The sequence below is a fragment of the Coregonus clupeaformis genome, chromosome 30 (genome assembly GCF_020615455.1).
Source record: "Coregonus clupeaformis isolate EN_2021a chromosome 30, ASM2061545v1, whole genome shotgun sequence".
In the NCBI taxonomy this organism is placed as follows: domain Eukaryota; kingdom Metazoa; phylum Chordata; class Actinopteri; order Salmoniformes; family Salmonidae; genus Coregonus; species Coregonus clupeaformis.
In genome coordinates, this window is record NC_059221.1 from 38181317 (window position 1) to 38208876 (window position 27560).

Genomic DNA, 27560 nt, shown 5'->3' on the forward strand with positions numbered 1-27560 from the left:
GTTGTCAGGTAAGGAAGGATGCCATCATGGCTTATACTTGGTTGTCAGGTAAGGAATGATGCCATCATGGCTTATACTTGGTTGTCAGGTAAGGAATTATGTCATTATGGCTTATACCTGGTTGTCAGGTAAGGAATGATGCCATTATGACTCATAACTGACCTCTGACATTGTTATTCTCTGCATGTGCATACTAGTAGGACAATGTTTTATCTTGTACTGGAATGTAGGCTTATAGTTTACTTCACTGACTGGGGTGAATCCTGTCCTCACTGACTGGGGTGAATCCAGTCCTCACTCTCTGGGGTGAATCCAGTACTCACTGACTGGGGTGAATCCTGTCCTCACTGGCTGGGGTGAATCCAGTCCTCACTGACTGGGGTGAATCCAGTCCTCACTGACTGGGGTGAATCCAGTACTCACTGGCTGGGGTGAATCCAGTCCTCACTGACTGGGGTGAATCCAGTCCTCACTGACTGGGGTGAATCCAGTACTCACTGGCTGGGGTGAATCCAGTCCTCACTGACTTGGGTGAATCCAGTCCTCACTGTCTGGGGTGAATCCAGTACTCACTGGCTGGGGTGAATCCAGTCCTCACTGACTTGGGTGAATCCAGTCCTCACTGTCTGGGGTGAATCCAGTACTCACTGGCTGGGGTGAATCCAGTACTCACTGGCTGGGGTGAATCCAGTCCTCACTGACTTGGGTGAATCCAGTCCTCACTGTCTGGGGTGAATCCAGTCCTCACTGGCTGGGGTGAATCCAGTCCTCACTAACTGGGGTGAATCCAGTACTCACTGGCTGGGGTGAATCCATTCCTCACTGGCTGGGGTGAATCCAGTCCTCACTGACTTGGGTGAATCCAGTCCTCACTGGCTGGGGTGAATCCAGTCCTCACTGTCTGGGATGACTCCAGTCCTCACTGGCTGGGGTGAATCTAGCCCTCACTCTCTGGGGTGAATCCAGTCCTCACTGACTGGGGTAAATCCAGTCAACATGTGCTTTTTCCACTTTATTCCTGACTTCTCTGATGAAATCCAGAGTAATCTACAGTGCCTTGCATAAGTATTCAGACCCCTTGGATTTCATCACATTTTATTGTGTTACAAAGTTGGATTAAAATGGATTTAATTGTCATTTTTTGTCAACAATCTACACAAAATACTCTGTAATGTCAAAGTGGAAGACAAATTATATATATATATTTAAGATAAATACAAAATTCAGAACTAAAATATAGTCGTTATATTTGAACAAATCAAACGTTGAATATCTCTTTAAGCATGGTCAAGTTAATAATTATGCTATGGATTAAACACTGAGTGTACAAAACATTAGGGACACCTTCTCTTTCCATGACATAGACTGACCAGGTGAATCCAGGTGAAAGCTATGATCCCTTATTCATGTCACTTGTTAAATCCACTTCAATCAGTGTAGATGAAGGGGAGGAGACAGGTTAAAGAAGGATTTTTAAGACTTGAGACAACTGAGACATGGATTGTGTATGTGTGCCATTCAGAGGGTGAATGGGCAAGACAAAAGATTGAACGGGGTATGGTAGTAGATGTCAGGCACACCGGTTTGAGTGTGTCAAGAACTGCAATGCTGCTGTTTTTTTTTCTCACACTCAACAGTTTCCCGTGTGTATCAAGAATGGTCCACCACCCAAAGGACATCCAGCCAACTTGACACAACTGTAGGAAGCATTGGAGTCAGCGTGGGCCAGCATCCCTGTGGAACTGCTTTCGACACGGTGCCCCGAATCAAATCCATCCACTGTTTCCATGGCAACCTGTTGCCAATGACATTTTTTTGGAGGAAGCAGGGTAGGAGGAGCAAGAAGACGAGAGAAGAAAAATGATTCTGATATGCTCTCTCCCTCTCCTACCTTACCCTTCTCTCCTCCCACCACTTCATCCCACTATCCCCCTCTACAGAGGATCTGTTGAGTCAGTCTCTCTCATTCTCAATAGACATATACCGCTGAGGCATGTGTGCACATCACATAACATCTTCTTAAAATATGACGACAACACACAGGGATTTATTCCAACATCCTTCTTTTTTTTAAAGGAGAGAGGACATTTTGTTCATATCAAATGACATACCCATCTTCTAAAATCCTGTGGCGGGCCTTTTATAACCAATAGGCTATGTTGATCTAATTTGTCAATTAAATTATGTAATTGTCAAGAAAACTTAGATATGATGACGCCTGTCTCATCATGTCTTTACTGGATGCAGATGTACCCTCTAATAAATCTGAGCTGCCTGTAATGAAGATATCATTCCACTGGGGGCGCTCGTACCAAATAAAAAAGTTCCTCTGCCCCCCCAACAATTCTGTATTGTATTCCCTCAAATAGAGGCTTTTGGATTGCTGCAACAATCATTTTCAAAGGTGAGCATTAACCTCTACTGTGCATCTACGACTGAGAACAGAACAATGTAGGTCGATATTATTTTAGTGTCAGACAGGGCACATCATTTTCCATCCACCCCCCAAATATAGATAGTCTTTTTAGCCTGTAGTGACGTACATGATCGCAGCTGGCAGATGCGTATACGCTCGCCAACTGCAACAACATAGCCTAAATCAAGAAGACTTGAAATTGGAAATTGATAGCTAGATGTTTTATGACTCAATTACACCGTAGCTTTAAGTGGTATTACGAGCTAGTTAGTTAATAGTTTCGGGACGGGTAGCTACTCACCCGTTTCTTTTTGTTATACCATGTCAACATTTGTAATAGGAAAGTCATTTTGTGTAGCTACTTTTTTTGTAAGCTAGCCTAAAGGTCGCAGGTTCGAGCTTTAAGTTAGAAAACGATTGCACAGTTTCTACTACTTCGGCAACATCCCGTAGTTGTTTCAGCGCTGAACCACACTAGTTTGGTGGCGTGAGTTTGTCAGCATCTCTGTCTCTTTCCCATGTGGGATATCATCTATAGTTGTCGAGACTAGTGGAGGGTCAACGCCTTTTTCTGTCTGACTGGGCGAAACTTATCGCGAAAGCACACGAACGTTTTGTATTTCCCCCCAACAATTTATGAGCGGTAGCTGCCACATTGAAGAATCCACAAGTAGCTAGCTAACTAAGGGATTGAACATGGGGTGCACGATCAGCCAAGAGGATAAAACAGCGATGGAAAGGAGTAAAATAATTGATCGGAACCTACGAGAAGACCGAGACAAAGCATCCAGGGAAGTGAAACTATTACTACTTGGTAAGTCATTTTACATTGTTAGAAAGCTTACTATTTTCCCAGTAACTATAAAAAGGATTAACAATAGCACCAGAATCTAGAGGAAGAGAATACTTTGTTTGCTCTTTCAGAACAGTGTTACAATTGTAGTCAGACATCACATCAAATCCAATTGTATTTGTCACACGCGCCGAATAGGACAGGTGTAGACCTTACCGTGAAATGCTTACTTACAAGCCCTTAACCAACAATTCAGTTTTAAGAAAATAAGAGCTAATGAAATATTTACTAAATAAAGTTTAAAAAAGTAACACAATAAAAGAACAATAACGAGGCGAATTTAGGTAATATGTACATGCAGGTAGGGTATAGAAAATATGCATAGATAACAAACAGCGAGTAGCAGCAGTGTAAAGGTGGGGGGGTCAATATAAATAGTCCAGGTTGCCATTTGATTAATTGTTCAGAAGTCTTATGGCTTGGGGTGAAAGCTGTTAAGAAGCCTTTTGGACCTAGACTTGGCACTCCGGTACCTCTTGCTCTGCGGTAGCAGAGAGAACAGTCTATGACTTGGGTGGATGGAGTCTTTGACCATTTTTAGGGCCTTCCTCTGACACCGCCTGGTATAGAGGTCCTGGATGGCAGGAAGCTTGGCCCCAGTGATGTACTGGGCCGTACGCACTACCCTCTGTAGCGCCTTACAGTCGGATGCCGAGCAGTTGCCATACCAGGCGGTGATGCAACCGGTCAGGATGCTCTCGATGGTGCAGCTGTATAACTTTTTGAGGATCTGGGGACCCATGCTAAATGTTTTCAGTCTCCTGAGGGGGAATAGGCTTTGTCGTGCCCTGTTCCGATGTGAATGGGGCGTGTTCGGCCTTCCTTTTCTTGTAGTCCACGATCAGCTCCTTTGTCTTGCTCACATTGAGGGAGAGGTTATTGGCCTGGCACCACTTGTAGCTACATTGGTTAATTTGCACTTTCATTGCTAGCTTAAGTGTGATCGGATCTCAATTGATTACTTTCTGCAACATTATGTATGTAAGTGACATCTGAATAAGTTGTAGTGTAGGATCTTTCTCCACTTGTTGAATTAACTTTTACATAGCCTATTTTATATCTATTAAGCTCTAAACACACACACTCTCTCAATTCAAATTGCTTTATTGACGTTGATTGTGTGTTTTGGATCATTCCAGTAATGCCTGGCAAAAACCAAACTCTGCATTCCACAGTAAGAACATCATACCAAAAGTCAAGCATGGTGGTGGTGGTGTGATGCTTTGCTGCCTCAGGACCTGGACGACGTGCCTTAATAGAAGGAACCATGAATTCTGCTCTGTATCAGAGAATTCTACAGGAGAATGTCAGACCATCCGTCTGTGAGCTGAAGCTGAAGCGCAGCTGGGTCATGCAGCAAGACAATGATCCAAAACACACAATCAAGTCTACATGGAAATTGCTAAAAAGCAACAAATTGGAAGTTTTGGAATGGCCTAGTCCGGACCTAATCCCAATTGAGATGTTGTGGCAGGACTTGAAACGAGCAGTTCATGCTTGAAAACCCACACGTCACTGAGTTAAAGCAGTTCCTCATAGAAGAGTGGGCCAAAATTCCTCCACAGCGACGTGAGAGACTGATCAACAACTACAGGAAGCATTTGGTTGGAGTCATTGCAGCTAAAGGTGGCACAACCAGTTATTGAGTGTAAGGGGGCAATTACTTTTTACACAGGGGAATTGGGTGTTGCATAACTTTGTTTATGAAATAAATATGTAATTGTTGTGTTATTTGTTCACTTATGTTCCCTTTATCAAATATTAGGTTTTGGTTGAAGATCAGATACCATTCAGTATCACAAATATGCAAAAGTAGAGAAAATTAGAAAGGGGGCAATTACTATTTCATAGCACTGTATACCCCGCTAACACAAATCAGTATATACGTACAGTACCCGTCAAAAGTTTGGACACACCTACTCATTCCAGGGTTTTTCTTTATTTTTACTATTTTCTACATTGTAGAATAATAGTGAAGACATCAGAACTATGAAATAACACATGGAATCATGTAGTAACCAAAAAGTATTAAACAAATCAAAATATATTTTATATTCTTCAAAGTAGCCACCCTTTGCCTTGATGACAGCTTTGCACACTCTTGGCATTCTCTCAACCAGCTTCATGAGTTTGAGGCAATTAGTTGTGTTGTGACAAGGTAGGGGTGGTATACAGAAGATAGCCCTATTTGGTAAAAGACCAAGTCCATATTATGGCAAAGAGAAACGACAGTCCATCATTACTTTAAGACATGAAGGTCAGTCAATGCGGAAAAATTCGCAAAAACCATCAAGCGCTATGATGAAACTGGCTCTCATGAGGACCGCCACAGGAGTGGAAGACCCAGAGTTACCTCTGCTGCAGATGATAAGTTCATTAGAGTTACCAGCCTCAGAAATTGCAGCCCAAATAAATGCTTCACAGAGTTCAAGTAACGGACACATCTCAACATCAACTGTTCAGAGGAGACTGCGTGAATCAGGCCTTCATGGTCGAATTGCTGCAAAGAAACCACTACTAAAGGACACCAAAAAGAAGAAGAGACTTGCTTGGGCCAAGAAACACGAGCAATGGACATTAGACCGGTGGAAATCTGTCCTTTGGTCTGATGAGTCCAAATTTGAGATTTTTGGTTCCAACCGCCGTGTCTTTGTGAGACGCAGAGTAAGTGAACGGATGATCGCCGCATGTGTGGTTCCCACCGCGAAGCATGGAGGAGGAGGTGTGATGGTGTGGGGGTGCTTTGCTGGTGACACTGTCAGTGATTTATTTAGAATTCAAGGCACACTTAACCAGCATGGCTAACCACAGCATTCTGCAGCGATACGCCATCCCATCTGGTTGGAGCTTAGTGAGACTATCATTTGTTTTTCAACAGGACAACGACCCAAAACACACCTCCAGGCTGTGTAAGGGCTATTTGACCAAGAAGGAGAGTAATGGAGTGCTGCATCAGATGACCTGGCCTCCACAATCACCCGACCTCAACCCAATTGAGATGGTTTGGGATTAGTTTGACTGCAGAGTGAAGGAAAAGCAGCCAACAAGTGCTCAGCATATGTGGGAACACCTTCAAGACTGTTGGAAAAGCATTCCTCATGAAGCTGGTTGAGAGAATGCCAAGAGTATGCAAAGCTGTCATCAAGGCAAAGGGTGGCTACTTCCTAGAATCTGAAATATAAAATATATTTAGATTTGTTTAATACTTTTTTGGTTACTACATGATTCCATATGTGATATTTCATAGTTTTGATGTCTTCACTATTATTCTACAATGTAGAAAATAGTAAAAATAAAGAAAAACCCTTGAATGAGTAGGTGTGTCCAATCTTTTGACTGGTAGTGTGTGTGTGTGTGTATGTATGTATGTATGTATGTATGTAACTGCGGAAAAAATTAAGAGACCACTGCAAAATTATCAGTTTCTCTGGTTTTACTATTTATAGGTATGTGTTTGGGTGAAAATTAACATTTTTGTTTTATTCTATAAACTACTGACAATATTTCTCCCAAATTCCAAATAAATATATTGTCATTTAGAGCATTTATTTGCAGAAAATAACAACTGGTCAAAATAACAAAAAAGATGCAGTGTTGTCAGACCTCGAATAATGCAAAGAAAATAAGTTAATGTTCATTTTTAAACAACACAATAGTCATGTTTTAACCAGTCCTTAATTCAGTAGAATTAGGTGTGCCTGTGTTAGAATTCAACAGACACTGGAATGGAATGGCTTTCATACATGTAGAGATGCTGATTTAAGAAAAATTGCAGTGGTCTCTTAATTTTTTCCACAGCTGTATATATACATGCACACAGTTGAAGTCGGAAGTTTACGTACACCTTAGCCAAATACATTTAAACTCAGTTTTTCACAATTCCTGACATTTAATCCTAGTAAAAATTCCCTGTCTTAGGTCAGTTAGGATCACCACTTTATTTTAAGAATGTGAAATGTCAGAATAATAGTAAAGAGAATGATTTATTTCAGCTTTTATTTCTTTCATCACATTCCCAGTGGGTCAGAAGTTTACATACACTCAATTAGTATTTGGTTGCATTGCCTTTAAACTGTTTAACTTGGGTCAAACGTTTCGGGTAGCCTTCCACAAGCTTCCCACAATAAGTTAGGTGAATTTTGGCCCATTCCTCCTGACAGAGCTGGTGTAACTGCGTCAGGTTTGTAGGCCTCCTTGCTCGCACACGTTTTTTCAGTTCTGCCCACACATTTTCTATAGGATTGAGGTCAGGGCTTTGTGATGGCCACTCCAATACCTTGACTTTGTTGTCCTTAAGCCATTTTGCCACAACTTTGGAAGAATGCTTGGGGTTATTGTCCATTTGGAAGACCAATTTGCGACCAAGCTTTAACTTCCTGACTGATGTCTTGAAGGCTCCCGAGTGGCGCAGCGGTCTAAGGCACTGCATCTCAGTGCTTGAGGCGTCACTACAGACTCCCTGGTTCGATTCCAGGCTGTATCACAACCGGCCGTGATTGGGAGTCCCATAGGGCAGCGCACAATTGGCCCAGCGTCGTCTGGGTTTGGCCGGTGTAGGCCGTCATTGTAATTAAGAATTTGTTCTTAACTGACTTGCCTAGTTAAATAAAAATTAAAAATGTGAAATGTTGCTTCAATATATCCACATAATTTTCCTTCCTCATGATGCCATCTATTTTGTGAAGTGCACAAGTCCCTCCTGCAGCAAAGCACCCCCACAGCATGATGCTGCCACCCCCTGTGCTTCACGGTTGGGATGGTGTTCTTCGGCTTGCAAGCATTCCCCTTTTTCCTCGAAACATAAGGATGGTCGTTATGGCCAAACAGTTCTATTTTTGTTTCATCAGACCAGAGTACATTTCTCCAAAAAGTACGATCTTTGTCCCCATGTGCAGTTGCAAACCGTAGTCTGGCTTTTGTATGGCGGTTTTGGAGCAGTGGCTTCTTCCTTGCTGAGCGGCCTTTCAGGTTATGTCGATTTAGGACTCGTTTTACTGTGGATATAGATACTTTTATACCTGTTTCCTTCAGCATCTTCACAAGGTCCTTTGCTGTTGTTCTGGGATTGATTTGCACTTTTCGCACCAAAGTATGTTCATCTCTAGGAGACAGAACACGTCTCCTTCCTTAGCGGTATGACGGCTGCGTGGTCCCATGGTGTTTATACTTGCGGACTATTGTTTGTATAGATGAACGTGGTACCTTCAGGCATTTGGAAATTGCTCCCAAGGATGAACCAGACTTGTGGAGGTCTACCATTTTTTTCTGAGGTCTTGGCTGATTTCTTTTGATTTTTCCCATGATGTCAAGCAGAGGCACTGAGTTTGAAGGTAGGCCTTGAAATACATCCACAGGTACACGTCCAATTGACTCAAATGATATCAATTAGCCTATCGGAAGCTTCTAAAGCCATGACATCATTTTCTGGAATTTTCCAAGCTGTTTAAAGGCACAGTCAACTTAGTGTATGTAAACTTCTGACCCACTGGAATTGTGATACAGTGAATTATAAGTGAAATAATCTGTCTGTAAACAATTGTTGGAAAAAGTACTTGTCATGCACAAAGTAGATGTCCTAACCGACTTGCCAAAACTATAGTTTGTTAACAAGAAATTTGTGGAGTGGTTGAAAAACGAGTTTTAATGACTCCAACCTAAGTGTATGTAAACTTCCGACTTCAAGCATGTGGTTGCCACTAGAGCCGTATAGGACAGCTGTAGTTAGGATATGGACAGACTATCCCATGTGAGAGAACAGATCATTAGCTTAGTCTCTGTGGATTAATTGTGTGTGTGTGTGTGTGTGAGAAACAGCACAATGCAGATTGGTGTTTAATGGACCTACACATCTAGTGGAAACGTTAATTTTATTTCAAGTTCTCTGACCAACCGCACAGAAAAGTCATTTTCCATTTCCCATTTCCAGGCTCTCATTTCTCTCTCCCAGGGTTGGAACACAATTAATTTCTAGGGGGAAACGAGAGCTGCTGGGATTCTAGCCTGGTCCCAGATCTGTTTGGGCTGTCTTGCCAAAATACCATGGATGTTGGCTATAAAGTATTAGGCCTAATAACAGATCTGGGACCAGGCTATTAGGATTATTTTTCCCAACACGAAACCAAACCACAGACTGGAAGACTGGAGACCTTATTTGTGTCCCAAATGGTATCGGGTTTTTTTTATTCTCCAGATGCCAGTCCCTATTCCCTGTACACTGAGTATACAAAACATTAAGAATACCTGCTCTTTCCATGACACAGACTGACCAGGTGAACGCTATGATCCCTTATTGATGTCACTTGTTAAATCCACTTCAAATCAGTGTAGATGAAGGGGAGGAGACAGGTTAAAGAAGGATTTTTAAGCCTTGAGACAATTGAGACATGGATTGTGTATGTGTGCCATTCAGAAGGTGAATGGGCAAAACAAAAGATTTAAGTGCCTTTGAACGGGGTATGGTAGTAGGTGCCAGGCGTTCCGGTTTGTGTTAAGAATTGCAACACTAAAGTTTCCGGTTTGTATCAAGAATGGTCCACCACCCAAAGGATATCCAGCCAACATAACAAAACTGTTGGAAGCATCGGAGTCAACATGAGCCAGCGGAACGCTTTCGACACCTTGTAGAGTCCATGTCCCGACAAATTGAGGCTGTTCCTAATGTTTGGTATATTAGGAAGGTGTTACATTTTTACATTTACATTTGAGTCATTTAGCAGACCCTCTTATCCAGAGCGACTTACAGTTAGTGAGTGCATACATTTTTCATACTGGCCCCCCGTGGGAATCGAACCCACAACCCTGCAAGCGCCATGCTCTACCAACTGAGCTACAGGAGGCCTTGTTCGGTATACTAGGATTGTTTGGTATACAGTGGCTTGCGAAAGTATTCACCCCTCTTGGCATTTTTCCTATTTTGTTGCCTTACAACCTGGAATTAAAATTGATTTTGGGGGGGTTTGTATCATTTGATTTACACAACATGCCTACCACTTTGAAGATGCAAAATATTTGTTTTTGTGAAACAAACAAGAAATAAGACAAAAAAACTGAACTTGAGCGTGCATAACTATTCACCCTCCCAAAGTCAATACTTTGTAGAGCCACCTTTTGCAGCAATTACAGCTGCAAGTCTCTTCGGGTATGTCTCTATAAGCTTGGCACATCTAGCCACTGGGATTTTTGCCCATTCTTCAAGGCAAAACTGCTCCAGCTCCTTCAAGTTGGATGGGTTCCGCTGGTGTACAGCAGTCTTTAAGTCATAACACAGATTCTCAATTGGACTGAGGTCTGGGCTTTGACTAGGCCATTACAAGACACTCGAGTGTTGCTTTAGCAGTATGCTTAGGGTCATTGTCCTGCTGGAAGGTGAACCTCCGTCCCAGTCTCAAATCTCTGGAAGACTGAAACAGGTTTCCCTCAAGAATTTTGCTGTATTTAGCGCCATCCATCATTCCTTCAATTCTGACCAGTTTCCCAGTCCCTGCCGATGAAAAACATCCCCACAGCATGATGCTGCCACCACCATGCTTCACTGTGGGGTTGGTGTTCTCGGGGTGATGAGAGGTGTTGGGTTTGCGCCAGACATAGCGTTTTCCTTGATGGTCAAAAAGCTGAATTTTCTGGTCTCATCTGACCAGAGTACCTTCTTCCATATGTTTGGGGAGTCTCCCACATGCCTTTTGGCGAACACCAAATGTGTTTGCTTATTTTCTTCTTTAAGCAATGGCTTTTTTTCCGGCCACTCTTCCAGAAAGCCCAGCTCTGTGGTGTGTACGGCTTAAAGTGATCCTATGGACAGATACTCCAATCTCCGCTGTGGAGCTTTTCAGATCCTTCAGGGTTATCTTTAGTCTCTTTGTTGCCTCTCTGATTAATGCCCTCCTTGCCTGGTCCATGAGTTTTGGTGGGCGGCCCTCTCTTGGCAGGTTTGTTGTGGTGCCATATTCTTTCAATTTTTTTATAATGGATTTAATGGTGCTCTGTGGGATGTTCAAAGTTTCAGATATTTTTTTTTATAACCCAACTCTGATCTGTACTTCTCCAGAACTTTGTCCCTGACCTGTTTAGAGAACTCCTTGGTCTTGCTTAGTGGTGTTGCAGACTCTGGGGCCTTTCAGAACAGGTGTGTGTGTATATGTGTGTGTGTGTGTGTGTGTGTATGTGTGTATATATATATATATATATATATATATATATATATATATATATATATATATATATATATATATATATATATATATATATACATATATATATATATATATATATATATATATATATATATATATATATATATATATATATATATATATATATATATATATATACATACATACTGCTCAAGAAAATTAAGGGAACACTAAAATAACACATCCTAGATCTGAATGAATGAAATAATCTTATTAAATACTTTTTTCTTTACATAGTTGAATGTGCTGACAACAAAATCACACAAAAATTATCAATGGAAATCAAATGTATCAACCCATGGAGGTCTGGATTTGGAGTCACCCTCAAAATTAAAGTGGAAAACCACACTACAGGCTGATCCAACTTTGATGTAATGTCCTAAAAACAAGTCAAAATCAGGCTCAGTAGTGTGTGTGGCCTCCACGTGCCTGTATGACCTCCCTACAACGCCTGTGCATGCTCCTGATGAGGTGGCGGATGGTCTCCTGAGGGATCTCCTCCCAGACCTGGACTAAAGCATCCGCCAACTCCTGGACAGTCTGTGGTGCAACGTGGCTTTGGTGGATGGAGCGAGACATGATGTCCCAGATGTGCTCAATTGGATTCAGGTCTGGGGAACGGGCGGGCCAGTCCATAGCATCAATGCCTTCCTCTTGCAGGAACTGCTGACACACTCCAGCCACATGAGGTCTAGCATTGTCTTGCATTAGGAGGAACCCAGGGCCAACCGCACCAGCATATGGTCTCACAAGGGGTCTGAGGATCTCATCTCGGTACCTAATGGTAGTCAGGCTACCTCTGGCGAGCACATGGAGGGCTGTGCGGCCCCCCAAAGAAATGCCACCCCACACCATGACTGACCCACCGCCAAACCGGTCATGCTGGAGGATGTTGCAGGCAGCAGAACGTTCTCCACGGCGTTTCCAGACTCTGTCACGTCTGTCATGTGCTCAATGTGAACCTGCTTTCATCTGTGAAGAGCACAGGGCGCCAGTGGCGAATTTGCCAATCTTGGTGTTCTCTGGCAAATGCCAAACGTCCTGCACGGTGTTGGGCTGTAAGCACAACCCCCACCTGTGGACGTTGGGCCCTCATACCACCCTCATGGAGTCTGTTTCTGACCGTTTGAGCAGACACATGCACATTTGTGGCCTGCTGGTGGTCATTTTGCAGGGCTCTGGCAGTGCTCCTCCTGCTCCTCCTTGCACAAAGGCAGAGGTAGCAGTCCTGATGCTGTGTTGTTGCCCTCCTACGGCCTCCTCCACGTCTCCTGATGTACTGGCCTGTCTCCTGGTAGCGCCTCCATGCTCTGGACACTACGCTGACAGACACAGCAAACCTTCTTGCCACAGCTCGCATTGATGTGCCATCCTGGATGAGCTGCACTACCTGAGCCACTTGTGTGGGTTGTAGACTCCGTCTCATGCTACCACTAGAGTGAAAGCACCGGCAGCATTCAAAAGTGACCAAAACATCAGCCAGGAAGCATAGGAACTGAGAAGTGGTCGGTGGTCACCAACTGCAAAACCAGTCCTTTATTGGGGGTGTCTTGCTAATTGCCTATAATTTCCACCTGTTGTCTATTCCATTTGCACAACAGCATGTGAAATTTATTGTCAATCAGTGTTGCTTCCTAAGTGGACAGTTTCAATTTCACAGAAGTGTGATTGACTTGGAATTACATTGTGTTGTTTAAGTGTTCCCTTTATTTTTTTGAGCAGTGTGTATATATATATATATATATATATATATATATATATATATATATATATACTGAGCTCATGTGACACTTAGATTGCACACAGGTGGACTTTATTTAACTAATTATGTGACTTCTGAAGGTAATTGGTTGCTTCAGATCGCACCACTTTTCCGTAATTTTTTTGTGGTATTTTTTTTAAAACAAGTTGTTTTTCATTTCACTTCACCAATTTGGACTATTTTGTATGTATGTCCATTACATGAAATCCAAATAAAAATCCATTTAAATTACAGGTTGTAATGCAACAAAATAGGACAAACGCCAAGGGGGATGAGTACTTTTGCAAGGCACTGTATTAGGAAGGTGTTCCTAATGTTTGGTATACTCAGTGTATAGTGCACTACTTTTGACCAGAGCCCAATTGGCCCTGGTCAAAAGTAGTGCACTAAATAAGGAAAAGGGTGCCATTTGGGACATAGACTAGTTTCTAGTGAAAATAGTCATGCCAGTACTTGACCACATAACTTCCTCCTTTCCAAACCGCTGCTAACTCAGGCTGAGGTTAGTCTACAGTCGTGTTCAAAGGTTTTGAGAATGACACATACTAATTTTCACAAAGTCTGCTGCCTCAGTTTTGATGATGGCTATTTGCATATACTCCAGAATGTCATGAAGAGTGATCAGATGAAGTGCAATTAATTGCAAAGTCCCTCTTTGCCATGAAAATTAACTTAATCCCCCAAAAACAGTCCTATGCTAGTCTACATGTGAGAAGTCCTAGGCTAGTCTACATGTGAGAAGTCCTATGCTAGTCTACATGTGAGAAGTCCTATGCTAGTCTACATGTGAGAAGTCCTATGCTAGTCTACATGTGAGAAGTCCTAGGCTAGTCTACATGTGAGAAGTCCTATGCTAGTCTACATGTGAGAAGTCCTAGGCTAGTCTACATGTGAGAAGTCCTATGCTAGTCTACATGTGAGAAGTCCTATGCTAGTCTACATGTGAGAAGTCCTATGCTAGTCTACATGTGAGAAGTCCTAGGCTAGTCTACTATTATGAGTGGTAACTGTTGTGTCACACATACGTTTCTGGCTTGGCACACGGTAGTGGAAGGTGGAGACAGTCCGTCAGAGAGGCTGAGGGTGGCGAGACAGTCTGCTGGCAGGAAGACAAACAAGAAGACGTATTGTAGAGCACATCACTTTACATGGGGTTCAAGGGAGGAATGGCGTCTGCTGGAAACGCTCGTCATTCAACCTATTGGAATGATGGCGCCGGAGAAGATGGCTGCCATTTTACAGCCCTCTAACCAATTGCACTATTATGTGTGTTTTTTCGTGTTATTTGTAATTTATTCTGTACATAATGTTTCTGCCATCGTCTCTTATAACCAAAAAGAGCTTCTGGATATCAGGACAGCGATTACTCACCTCGTATTGGACGAAGATATTTTCTTCAATGAGGCGGCCGCGAAGGATATCCTACAGACACCCGACAAGGCCCAAATCCCCGTCATTCGCAGGAGAAAGAGACGGAGATATCGTGGACGTAGCTCGGGGTGCCTCGTAAGGATCCGACGGCGAGCGAGTAAACTGCCTCTTCCATCAATCCTATTAGCCAATGTTCAATCATTGGAAAATAAATTAGATGATCTACGATTACGCTTATCCTACCAACGGGACATTCAAAACTGTAATATCTTATGTTTCACCGAGTCGTGGCTGAACGACGACATGGACAACATACAGCTAGCGGGCTATACGCTACATAGGCAGGATAGAACAGCTGACTCCGGTAAGACAAGGGGTGGCGGTCTATGTATATTTGTAAACAACAGCTGGTGCACAAAATCAAATACTAAGGAAGTCTCGAGGTTTTGCTCGCCTGAGCATCTTATGATAAGCTGTAGACCACACTATTTACCAAGAGAGTTTTCATCTATATTTTTCATAGCTGTCTATTTACCACCACAAACCACTGCTGGCATTAAGATTGGCCTTATACATCTCATTCAGTGCATAAGTGAACGGAAACGCTCATCCAAAGGCAGCGCTCCTAGTGACCGGGGACTTTAATGCAGGGAAACTTAAATCTGTTCTACCTCATTTCTACCAGCATGTTAAATGTGCAACCAGAGGTAAAAAAACTCTAGACCACCTTTACTCCACACACAGAGACGCATACAAAGCTCTCCTTCGCCCTCCATTTGGCAAATCTGACCATAACTCTATCCTCCTGATTCCTGCTTATAAGCAAAAACTAAAGCAGGAAGCACCAGTGACTCGGTTAATAAAAAAGTGGTCAGATGACGCAGATGCTAAGCTACAGGACTGTTTTGCTAGCACAGACTGGAACATGTTTCGGGATTCTTCAGCTAGCGTTGAGGAGTACACCACATCAGTCACTGGCTTCATCAATAAGTGCATCGATGACGTCGTGCCCACAGTGACCATACGGACATATCCCAACCAGAAGCCATGGATTACAGGCAACATCCGCACTGACCTAAAGGGTAGAGCTGCCGCTTTCAAGGAGCGGGACTCTAACCCGGACGCTTATAAGAAATCCCGCTATGCCCTCCGACGAACCATCAAACAGGCAAAGAGTCAATACAGGACTAAGATTGAATCGTACTACACCGGCTCTGACGCTCGTCGGATGTGGCAGGGCTTGAAAACTATTACAGACTACAAAGGGAAGCACAGCCGCGAGCTGCCCAGTGACACAAGCCTACCAGACGAGCTAAACCATTTCTATGCTTGCTTCGAGGCAAGCAACACTGAAGCATGCATGAGAGCACCAGCTCTTCCGGATGACTATGTGATCACGCTCTCCGTAGCCGATGTGAGTAAGACTTTTAAGCAGGTCAACATTCACAAGGCCGCAGGGCCAGACGGATTACCAGGATGTGTACTCCGAGCATGTGCTGACCAACTGGCAAGTGTCTTCACTGACATTTTCAACATGTCCCTTACTGAGTCTGTAATACCAACATGTTTCAAGCAGACCACCATATTCCCCGTGCCCTAGGACACTAAGATAACCTGCCTAAATGACTACCGACCTATAGCACTGACGTCTGTAGCCATGAAGTGCTTTGAAAGGCTGGTCATGGCTCACATCAACACCATTATCCCAGAAACCCTAGACCCACTCCAATTTGCATACCGCCCCAACAGATCCACAGATGATGCAATCTCTATTGCACTCCACACTGCCCTTCCCCACCTGGACAAGAGGAACACCTACGTGAGAATGCTATTCATTGACTACATCTCAGCGTTCAACACCATAGTGCCCTCACAGCTCATCACTAAGCTAAGGATCCTGGGACTAAACACCTCCCTCTGCAACTGGATTCTGGACTTCCTGACGAGCCGCCCCCAGGTGGTAAGGGTAGGTAACAACACATCTGCCACGCTGATCCTCAACATGGGGGCCCCTCAGGAGTGCGTGCTCAGTCCCCTCCTGTACTCCCTGTTCACCCATGTTGAGGGTTGTTTTTTAGAACAGCGCCGGAAGAAGATGGCTGCCGTTTTACAGCCCTCTAACCAATTGTACTATTATGTGTGTTTTTCCGCGTTATTTGTAATTTATTTTGTACATAATGTTTCTGCCATCGTCTCTTATAACCAAAGAGAGCTTCTGGATATCAGGACAGCGATTACTCACCTCGCGTTGGACGAACACTTATTCTTCAACGAGGCGTTCGCGAAGGATATTCTACAGACTCCCGACAAGGCCCAGATCCCCGTCATTCGCGTGAGGAAGAGACGGAGATATCGTGGACGTAGGTCGGGGGTGCCTTGTAAGGATCCGACGGCGAACGAGTAAACTGCCTCTCCCATCAATCCTATTAGCCAACGTTCAAGCTTTGGAGAATAAAATGGACGATTTAAGATTACGGTTATCCTACCAACGGGACATTAAAAACTGTAATATCTTATGTTTCACGGAGTCATGGCTGAACGAGCGACAATGATAACATTCAGCTAGCAGGCTATACGCTACATCGGCAGGACAGAACGGCAGACTCGGGTAAGACGAGGGGGTGGCGGTCTCTGTATATTTGTAAACAACAGCTGGTGCACCAAATCAAATACTAAGGAAGTCTCAAGGTTTTGCTCGCCTGAGGTAGAGTATCTTATGATAAGCTGCAGACCACACTATTTACCAAGAGAGTTTTCTTCTATATTTTTCATAGCTGTCTATTTACCACCACAAACCAATGCTGGCATTAAGATTGCACTGAATGAGTTGTACAAGGCCATTAATCAACAGGAAAACGCTCATCCAGATGCAGCGCTCCTAGTAGCAGGGGACTTTAATGCAGGGAAACTTAAATCCGTTCTACCTAATTTCTACCAGCATGTTAAATGTGCAACCAGAGGGGAAAAAACTCTAGACCACCTTTACTCCACACACAGAGACGCATACAAAGCTCTCCCTCGCCCTCCATTTGGCAAATCTGACCATAACTCTATCCTCCTGATTCCTGCTTATAAGCAAAAACTGAAGCAGGAAGCACCAGTGATTCGGCTAATAAAAAAGTGGTCAGATGACGCAGATGCTAAGCTACAGGACTGTTTTGCTAGTACAGACTGGAACATGTTCCGGGATTCTTCAGACAGCATTGAGGAGTACACCACATCAGTCACTGGCTTCATCAATAAGTGCATCGATGATGTCGTCCCCACAGTGACCGTACGTACATACCCCAACCAGAAGCCATGGATTACAGGAAACATCCGCACTGAGCTAAAGGTGAGCTGCCGCTTTCAAGGAACGGGACTCTAACCCGGACGCTTATAAGAAATCCCGCTATGACCTCCGACGAACCATCAAACAGGCAAAGAGTCAATACAGGTCTAAGATTGAATCATACTACACTGGCTCTGACGCTCGTCGGATGTGGCAGGGCTTGAAAACTATTACAGACTACAAAGGGAAGCACAGCCGCGAGCTGCCCAGTGACACAAGCCTACCAGGCGAGCTAAACCACTTCTATGCTCGCTCGAGGCAAGCAACACTGAAGCATGCATGAGAGCACCAGCTGTTCCGGACGACTATGTGATCACGCTCTCCGTAGCCGATGTGAGTAAGACTTTTAAGCAGGTCAACATTCACAAGGCCGCAGGGCCAGACGGATTACCAGGACGTGTACTCCGAGCATGTGCTGACCAACTGGCAAGTGTCTTCACTGACATTTTCAACATGTCCCTGACTGAGTCTGTAATACCAACATGTTTCAAGCAGACCACCATAGTCCCCGTGCCCAAGAACTCTAAGATAACCTGCCTAAATGACTACCGACCCGTGGCACTGACGTCTGTAGCCATGAAGTGCTTTGAAAGACTGGTCATGGCTCACATCAACAGCATAATCCCAGAAACCCTAGACCCACTCCAATTTGCATACCGCCCCAACAAATCCACAGATGATGCAATCTCTATCGCACTCCACACTGCCCTTTCCCACCTGGACAAGAGGAACACCTACGTGAGAATGCTATTCATTGACTACAGCTCAGCATTCAACACCATAGTGCCCTCAAAGCTCATCACTAAGCTAAGGATCCTGGGACTAAAAACCTCCCTCTGCAACTGGATCCTGGACTTCCTGACGGGCCGCCCCCAGGTGGTAAGGGTAGGTAACAACACATCTGCCACACTGATCCTCAACACGGGGGCCCCTCAGGGGTGCGTGCTCAGTCCCCTCCTGTACTCTCTGTTCACCCATGACTGCATGGCCAGGCACGACTCCAACACCATCATTAAGTTTGCCGACGACACAACAGTGGTAGGCCTGATCACCGACAACGATGAGACAGCCTATAGGGAGGAGGTCAGAGATCTGGCCGTGTGGTGCCAGGACAACAACCTCTCCCTCAACGTGACCAAGACAAAGGAGATGATTGTGGACTACAGGAAAAAAAAGAGGACTGAGCACGCCCCCATTCTCATCGACGGGGCTGTAGTGGAACAGGTTGAGAGCTTCCAAGTTCCTTGGTGTCCACATCACCAACGAACTATCATGGTCCAAACACACCAAGACAGTCGTGAAGAGGGCACGACAAAGCCTATTCCCCTCAGGAGACTAAAAAGATTTGGCATGGGTCCTCAGATCCTCAAAAATTCTACAGCTGCACCATCGAGCATCCTGACTGGTTGCATCACCGCCTGGTATGGCAACTGCTTGGCCTCTGACCGCAAGGCACTACAGAGGGTAGTGCGTACGGCCCAGTACATCACAGGGGCAAAGCTCCCTGCCATCCAGGACCTCTATACCAGGCGGTGTCAGAGGAAGGCCCTCAAAATTGTCAAAGACTCCAGTCACCCTAGTCATAGACTGTTCTCTCTGCTACCGCACGGTAAGCGGTACCGGAGTGCCAAGTCTAGGTCCAAAAGACTTCTCAACAGCTTCTACCCCCAAGCCATAAGACTCCTGAACAGCTAATCATGGCTACCCGGACTATTTGCACTGCCCCCCCCCCCCCCATACTTTTTACGCTGCTGCTACTCTGTTAAGTATTTATGCATAGTCACTTTAACTCTACCCACATGTACATATTACCTCAACTACCTCAACTAGCCGGTGCCCCCGCACATTGACTATGCAACGGTACCCCCCTGTATATATAGCCTCCCTACTGTCACTTTATTCTATTGTATATATAGCCTCCCTACTGTCACTTTATTTTTACTTCTGCTCTTTTTTTCTCAACACTTTTTTGTTGTTGTTTTATTCTTACTTTTTTTGTTTAAAATAAATGCACTGTTGGTTAAGGGCTGTAAGTAAGCATTTCACTGTAATGTCTGCACCTGTTGTATTCGGCGCATGTGACCAATAAAATTTGATTTGATTTGACAACTCCAACACCATCATTAAGTTTGCCGACAACACAACAGTGGTAGGCCTGATCACCGACAACGATGAGACAGCCTATAGGGAGGAGGTCAGAGACCTGGCCATGTGGTGCCAGGATAACAACCTCTTTCTCAACGTGACCAAGACAAAGGAGATGATTGTGGACTACAGGGAAAAAAAGAGGACTGCGCACCCCCCCCATTCTCATTGATGGGGCTGTAGTGGAACAGGTTGATTGAGAGCTTCAGTCGTGAAGAGGGCACGACAAAGCCTATTCCCCCTCAAGAGACCGAAATGATTTGGCATGGGTCCTCAGATCCTCAAAAAGTTATACAGCTGCGCCATCGAGAGCATCCTGAATGGTTGCATCACCGCCTGGTATGGCAACTGCTTGGCCTCCGACCGCAAGGCACTACAGAGGGTAGTGCGTACGGCCCAGTACATCACTGGGGCCAAGCTTCCTGCCATCCAGGACCTCTATACCAGGCGGTGTCAGAGGAAGGCCCTCAAAATTGTCAAAGACTCCAGCCACCCTAGTCATAGACTGTTCTCTCTAATACCACACGGCAAGCGGTACCGGAGCGCCAAGTCTAGGTCCAAAAGGCTTCTCAACAGCTTCTACCCCAAGCCATAAGACTCCTGAACAGCTAATCATGGCTACCCGGACTATTTGCAACCCCACCCCATCTTTTTACGCTGCTGCTACTCTGTTAATTATTTATGCATAGTCACTTTAACTCTACCCACATGTACATATTGCCTCAACTACCTCATCTAGCCGGTGCCCCCGCACATTGACTCTGCACCGGTACCCCCCTGTATATAGCCTCCCTACTGTTATTTTATTTTTCTTCTGCTCTTTTTTCTCAACACTTTTTTGTTTTGTTTTTATTTTACTTTTTTATTAAGAAATATATGCATTGTTGGTTAAGGGCTGTAAGTAAGCATTTCACGGAAATGTCTACACCTGTTGTATTCGGCCCATGTGGCAAATAAAATGTGATTTGATTTATAGAATGTTGTTTTACATCATAGTTATAGTTTATTTTTATTGTTTATAGATTTGCTTTTCAATGAAAGAAGACAGCAGCTGATTTACCCATCGACTGTATAGGGTCAACCATGAATAGTTTCGCAAAACCTTTTGTTTTGTGGTCGACCGCTAGCTAGATCCAAATAATTCAGGTAGCTGACATTACGCAGAACCACCGGGACCATATAAAAAATATATATATTGTATGTGTTACTGTAATTCAGCATTTAGCTGCCATAGTACACATGAAACGAAATAAACCATCATCATCATCATTGAATCTTGGAGCGCTCTTTGCCATCTCCGCTCGAGACCAGTTGGGGGTCGCGTGAGTCCTTTGTGACTCACTGGACATAGCTAGTGTAGCTAACTGTGACTGTTAGCTAGCTAGCAATGTTAACTGGGTGCTTTCTTGCCTAGTGCTAGCTAGACTACCAATGTTTTTTACAAACAAAAACACTAGCTAGCTCAATTAAATACCTAAAATCACATAGGCTAGACCCTAAACTTATTGACTCTGCTCTAACAGTTAGCTAAGACAGCTAGCTAACATTAACGTTAACGGAGAAACTTTGACAACAACCATGACCAGTCCAGAAATTAAGCTAGCTACAATGTCACAAATTTAATTAGCGACTGCAACAAAATACATTACTACAAATACAATAGCTACAATGACCTATTTTGAACTTTTTGGTATCTTCTCCGGCTGGCCCCCACTGTTAACCGACTGACTGACTCTCACAACGACCGTTGGAAAGTCAGGCGCCGAGGCAGGCTTGAGCTGCAAGGCTGACAGCTCGAGCAGCGGAGGCAACCGCTGCGTTTTTGGTTCCTTTAGAGGTAATGCTAGCTCCCTATTAAGGATACTTCAGCAATAATTGATGTTGGCAATTGACAATACATGTATGCTGCTATTTGCTATGTTGAAAATTACAATCACAAATTTGTAAAACAGACAGGAAATAGTAGCCTATTGCTGACTTGGTGATGTGCGGTCTCAATCTTGAATTAAACGTAGTCTAAGTTCCGGTTCAGGAACAATTTGGCATACAACCTTGGGTTATGACGAAAAAACACTATGGCAAAGTTCAACAGTTGGTGATACAATTCATAACTTAAAACGGTTTACGTACATGGTTTTATTTTCTTCTGTCTTCTCAGAATGCGCAGGCATAGCTACTGTCAAAAGTTCCATGCAGGAAAATATTAGATGTCTCACAAATGAGGTGTGCAAAAAAAATACATGTGACATTAAGCAGACGCTTTTATCCAAAGCGACAGTATGCATGCATTCATTTTCCGTTCGTGGTCCCGGGAATCGAACCCACAATCATGACGTTTCGAGCGCCATGATTTTTCCCATTGACTGTCAGGGTCGTTATTTATTTTGCTACGTTAATAGGCTATAGAATACATTTATAACAGTTGAATAGGCTATAGACTACATTTATAACAGTTTAATAGGCTATAGACTACATTTATAACAGTTTAATAGGCTATAGAATACATTTATAACAGTAATAGGCTATATACTACATTTATAACAGTTTAATAGGCTATAGACTACATTTATAACAGTTTAATAGGCTATAGAATACATTTATAACAGTTTAATAGGCTATAGACTACATTTATAACAGTTTAATAGGCTATAGACTACATTTATAACAGTTTAATAGGCTATAGACAACATTTATAACAGTTTAATAGGCTATAGACTACATTTATAACAATTTAATAGGCTATAGACTACATTTATAACAGTTTAATAGGCTATAGAATACATTTATAACAGTTTAATAGGCTATAGACTACATTTATAACAGTTTAATAGGCTATAGAATACATTTATAACAGTTTAATAGGCTATAGAATACATTTATAACAGTTTAATAGGCTATAGAATACATTTATAACAGTTTAATAGGCTATAGACTACATTTATAACAGTTTAATAGGCTATAGAATACATTTATAACAGTTTAAAAGGCTATAGACTACATTTATAACAGTTTAATAGGCTATAGACTACATTTATAACAGTTTAATAGGCTATAGACTACATTTATAACAGTAATAGGCTATAGACTACATTTATAACAGTTTAATAGGCTATAGAATACATTTATAACAGTTTAATAGGCTATAGACTACATTTATAACAGTTTAATAGGCTATAGAATACATTTATAACAGTTTAATAGGCTATAGACTACATTTATAACAGTTTAATAGGCTATAGACTACATTTATAACAGTTTAATAGGCTATAGAATACATTTATAACAGTTTAATAGGCTATAGAATACATTTATAACAATTTAATAGGCTATAGACTACATTTATAACAGTTTAATAGGCTATAGAATACATTTATAACAGTTTAATAGGCTATAGAATACATTTATAACAGTTTAATAGGCTATAGAATACATTTATAACAGTTTAATAGGCTATAGACTACATTTATAACAGTTTAATAGGCTATAGAATACATTTATAACAGTTTTAAAAATCATGAATTAAAAGAATGATTGTGGCGTTATGCAATACATAACCTTCCGCATAATAAGCATGGCAGAAAAACATTAAAAAGAAAACTGATTTAAGATGTCTTTGGTACATAATTGGTCTAGCCTATAACAAATTGTAGTACTTAAACAGATTGTAGTGATCGCCTTTGAGTGTGGACTGTATTATTATGCATACTGGATGGACTGGTTATCTTATGCTATGCTCCAAACGTTCTATTTATGAGTCTGGGAGAGAACATAGAGGCCTAGGCGATGCTGTTGGTTCATTGATTGTGCAGGGCAGCTTACAGAGTTAGCCTACAATTATAGTGAATTTGTGTTTTTATACTTTCATAATTAATAGGCTACAGAATATCTCACCACCGTGCATGTCCATTTCCTTTCTCAAGCGCGCAGAGCGGCTGTCAAAAGTTTTTATGAAATACGTTTAGTTGTGAAAACATTCCTGAACAGATTTCACTTGGTTTCCCAAATTTAAGCACTGGGTAGCTGCAGGTACAAGGTTGGAGAGCCCATGGCATACAGAGTTTGGGCGGAATATTACCTGTCGCGCAGCGAGAGGCTGCGTGCTCCTCAAACAGTGGTTGATGCAAGGAGTGAAATATCCGGAGTAGCATGATTGAAAATGGAAAACCTAGTATGATTGAAAATCGGACAGACGGGAAAGCGGCCTCCATACGCTTCCCCGAACTTGTTTTTTGTGTGTTTTTTTCATACTGGCCCCCCGTGGGAATCGAACCCACAACCCTGGCGTTGCAAGCGCCATGCTCTACCAACTGAGCTACAGGGGACCTCTAGCTATCGTTGCAACAGTACTGCTGTTACCTCTTCAACTAACTCCAAATGGAGGCTAAAAATAGTTACAGTTAGTGAGTGCATACGTTATTTTTTTATTTTTTCATACTGGACCCCCGTGGGAATCGAACCCACAACCCTGGCATTGCAAGCGTCATGCTCTACCAACTGAGCTACAGTTGAAACTCACTCACTGCCAGTGATTTTGCTGTTCGTTACTCGTCTTGTTGGCTGAGGAAAAGTAAATGTGGACAGTTATACATCTTCAAAGTGTGTGGTAAGGACACGCGTCATTGCATCCTCGACTTGCATGTTCTGTTAATATGAATTACCATAATCTAAATGTGATTTCTGTCATTCTGAGCACCGCGGGTGGACGCCCTAATCAGATTACACACCCAATGCCTATGGGTCCAGTAAATTTCTCAAATGTTCAGTAAATTAAAATGCTGCCGGTCAAATGTCCGGCACCACATTTTCATAACGGAAACCCTGAAATATAAATTTTATTTCAACGCTCATGTAATTTCTTTGGCCCTGTCAGAATCAGCTGCTTGAGTGCAGAGGAGAGACAAAGTTGTTGTTGTTTTGTGTTTCCATCTTGCTCCGGTGGTAGTCATTCTGGGGTGATATCGGCGTCATTCTGGGGTGATGTCGGCGTCATTCTGGGGTGATGTCGGCGTCATTCTGGGGTGATGTCGGCGTAAATGTGTCAACCTGTTTGAGGTGTGGGCAGCTGCATAGGCTATTCTCGTTGGGCAGTGGCGACCATACTCTCTCTGTCCATCGCCGTTGTAATCTACTGGGAAACAAAAATGTTCACAAACTGGAGATTTAAACAATGACGGAGAATCCTCCTGGTTTAAATCGACCCACCACCCGCCATCGTACAGAACTAGTTACTGGCTGCGTCTCATAAAAGGACAGTTTGAAATGCGGCAATTTTAAGATTTGAATTTTGATTACAACGTGCGATAGGATAGGCTCTAGTTGTTTTTAACGGAAATGTTTATTCAACTCAGATTTAATCAAGAGGCATAGCCTATAGCCCTAGTGTTTAAAAAAATTTTTTTTTTTTTTTTTTAATGTATTCATAACAGGTTCACAGTGCGGACCGAACCAAGTTCCCCATACCGAACGGTTCGGTACAAATACTTCCAAACTGATTTCCAAGGGTTGATAGAGGCTTTTCCCGATAACACAAAACATGTCAAACAGAAATGTGAGGGAGAACTAGGAGACGCTATTGATGACGTAGTCCCCTGTAGCTCAGGTGGTAGAGCATGGTGCTTGCAACGCCAGGGTTGTGGGTTCGTTTCCCACGGGGGGGGGGGCCAGTATGAAAAATGTATGCACTCACTAACTGTAAGTCAGTCTGGATAAGAGCATCTGCTAAAATGACTAAAAATGACAACAACAAAAAATACATACTGACCTCCATTGATTTAGTCATTCTAATTCTGTCCGTCCTACAAGGGTAGAAACTTCAATAGCTTTTGAACAGATTATGAAAGAAACATGAGGTTTGGACCGTTAGTTTTCTTAGAGGATTATCTAACATATTATTTTACCCACTGGTCAAAATATGCATTTCTGTTTGGACACCCTACAGAATTAATGTACTACTTCTCAGTACAGTGAAATGTCTTACAGTGCCTTGTGAAAGTATTCACCCCCCCTTGGCATTTTTCCTATTTTATTGCCTTACAACCTGGAATTAAAATGGGTTTGTGTCACATGCCTACCACTTTGAAGATGCAAAATACTTTTTATTGTGAAAGAAATAAGACAAAAAAAAGAACTTGAGCGTGCATAACTATTCATCCCCCACAACTTTTGCAGCAATTACAGCTGCAAGTCTCTTGGGGTATGTCTCAATAAGCTTGGCACATCTAGCAACTGGGATTTTTGCCCATTCTTCATGGCAAAACTGCTCCAGCTCCTTCAAGTTGGATGGGTTCCGCTGGTGTACAGCAATCTTTAAGTCATACTACAGATTCTCAATTGGATTGAGGTCTGGGCTTTGTCTAGGCCATTCCAAGACATTTAAATGTTTCCCCTTAAACCACTCGAGTGTTGCTTTGGCAGTATGCTTAGGGTCATTGTCCTGCTGGAAGGTGAACCTCCGTCCCAGTCTCAAATCTCTGGAAGACTGAAACGGGTTTCCCTCAAGAATTTTGCTGTATTTAGCGCCATCCATCATTCCTTTAATTCTCATCTGACCAGAGTACCTTCTTCCATATGTTTGGGGAGTCTCCCACATGTCTTTTGGCAAACACCAAACATGTTTGCTTATTTTCTTCTTTAAGCAATGTTTTTTTTCTGGCCACTCTTCCGTAAAGCCCAGCTCTGTGGAGTGTACGGCTTAAAGTGGTCCTATGGACAGATACTCCAATCTCCGCTGTGGAGCTTTGCAGCTCCTTCAGGGTTATCTTTGGTCTCTTTGTTGCCTCTCTGAGTAATGCCCTCCTTGCCTGTTCCGTGAGTTTTGGTGGGCGGCCCTCTCTTGGCAGGTTTGTTGTGGTGCCATATTCTTTCAATTTTTTAATAATGGATTTAATGGTGCTCCGAGGGATGTTCAAAGTTTCAGATTTTTTTTTTATAACCCAACCCTGATCTGAACTTCTCCACAACTTTGTCCCTGACCTGTTTGGAGAGCTCCTTGGTCTTCATGGGGCCGCTTGCTTTGTGGTGTTGCAGACTCTGGGGCCTTTCAGAACAGGTGTATATATACTGAGATCATGACAGATCATGTGACACTCAGATTGCACACAGGTGGACTTTATTTAACTAATTATGTGACTTCTGGAGGTAATTGGTTGCTCCAGATCTTATTTAGGGGCTTCATAGCAAAGGGGTTGAATACATATGCACGCACCACTTTTCCGTGATTTAATTTTTTGGAATTCTTTGACCATTTTTATTTTGTTCATTTCACTTCACCAATTTGGACTGTTTTGTGTATGTCCATTACATGAAATCCAAATAGAAATCAATTTAAATAACAGGTTGTAATGCAACAAAATAAGAAAAATGCCAAGGGGGATGAATACTTTTGCAAGGCTCCCATTCTCATTGGTATCTGACTGTCTCCTCTTTAAGGGATGCCCCATTGGTATCTGACTGTCTCCTCTTTTAAGGGACGCCCCATTGGTATCTGACTGTCT

The 27560-nt window shown here is 42.9% G+C and overlaps 1 protein-coding gene across 2 annotated transcripts in view; it reads left to right on the forward strand.

Moving 5' to 3' along the window:
• The first annotated feature begins 2576 nt into the window (after nt 1-2576).
• Nucleotides 2577-27560, forward strand: part of LOC121546142 (guanine nucleotide-binding protein G(i) subunit alpha-3-like) — a 67934-nt gene continuing 42950 nt past the window's right edge. For both annotated transcript variants that reach the window (XM_041857188.2, XM_045209562.1), the window contains exon 1: nt 2577-3230. In XM_041857188.2, coding sequence (XP_041713122.1) covers nt 3113-3230 — 118 coding nt within the window. In that variant the 5' untranslated portion in view covers nt 2577-3112. The remainder of the gene's footprint in view (nt 3231-27560) is intronic.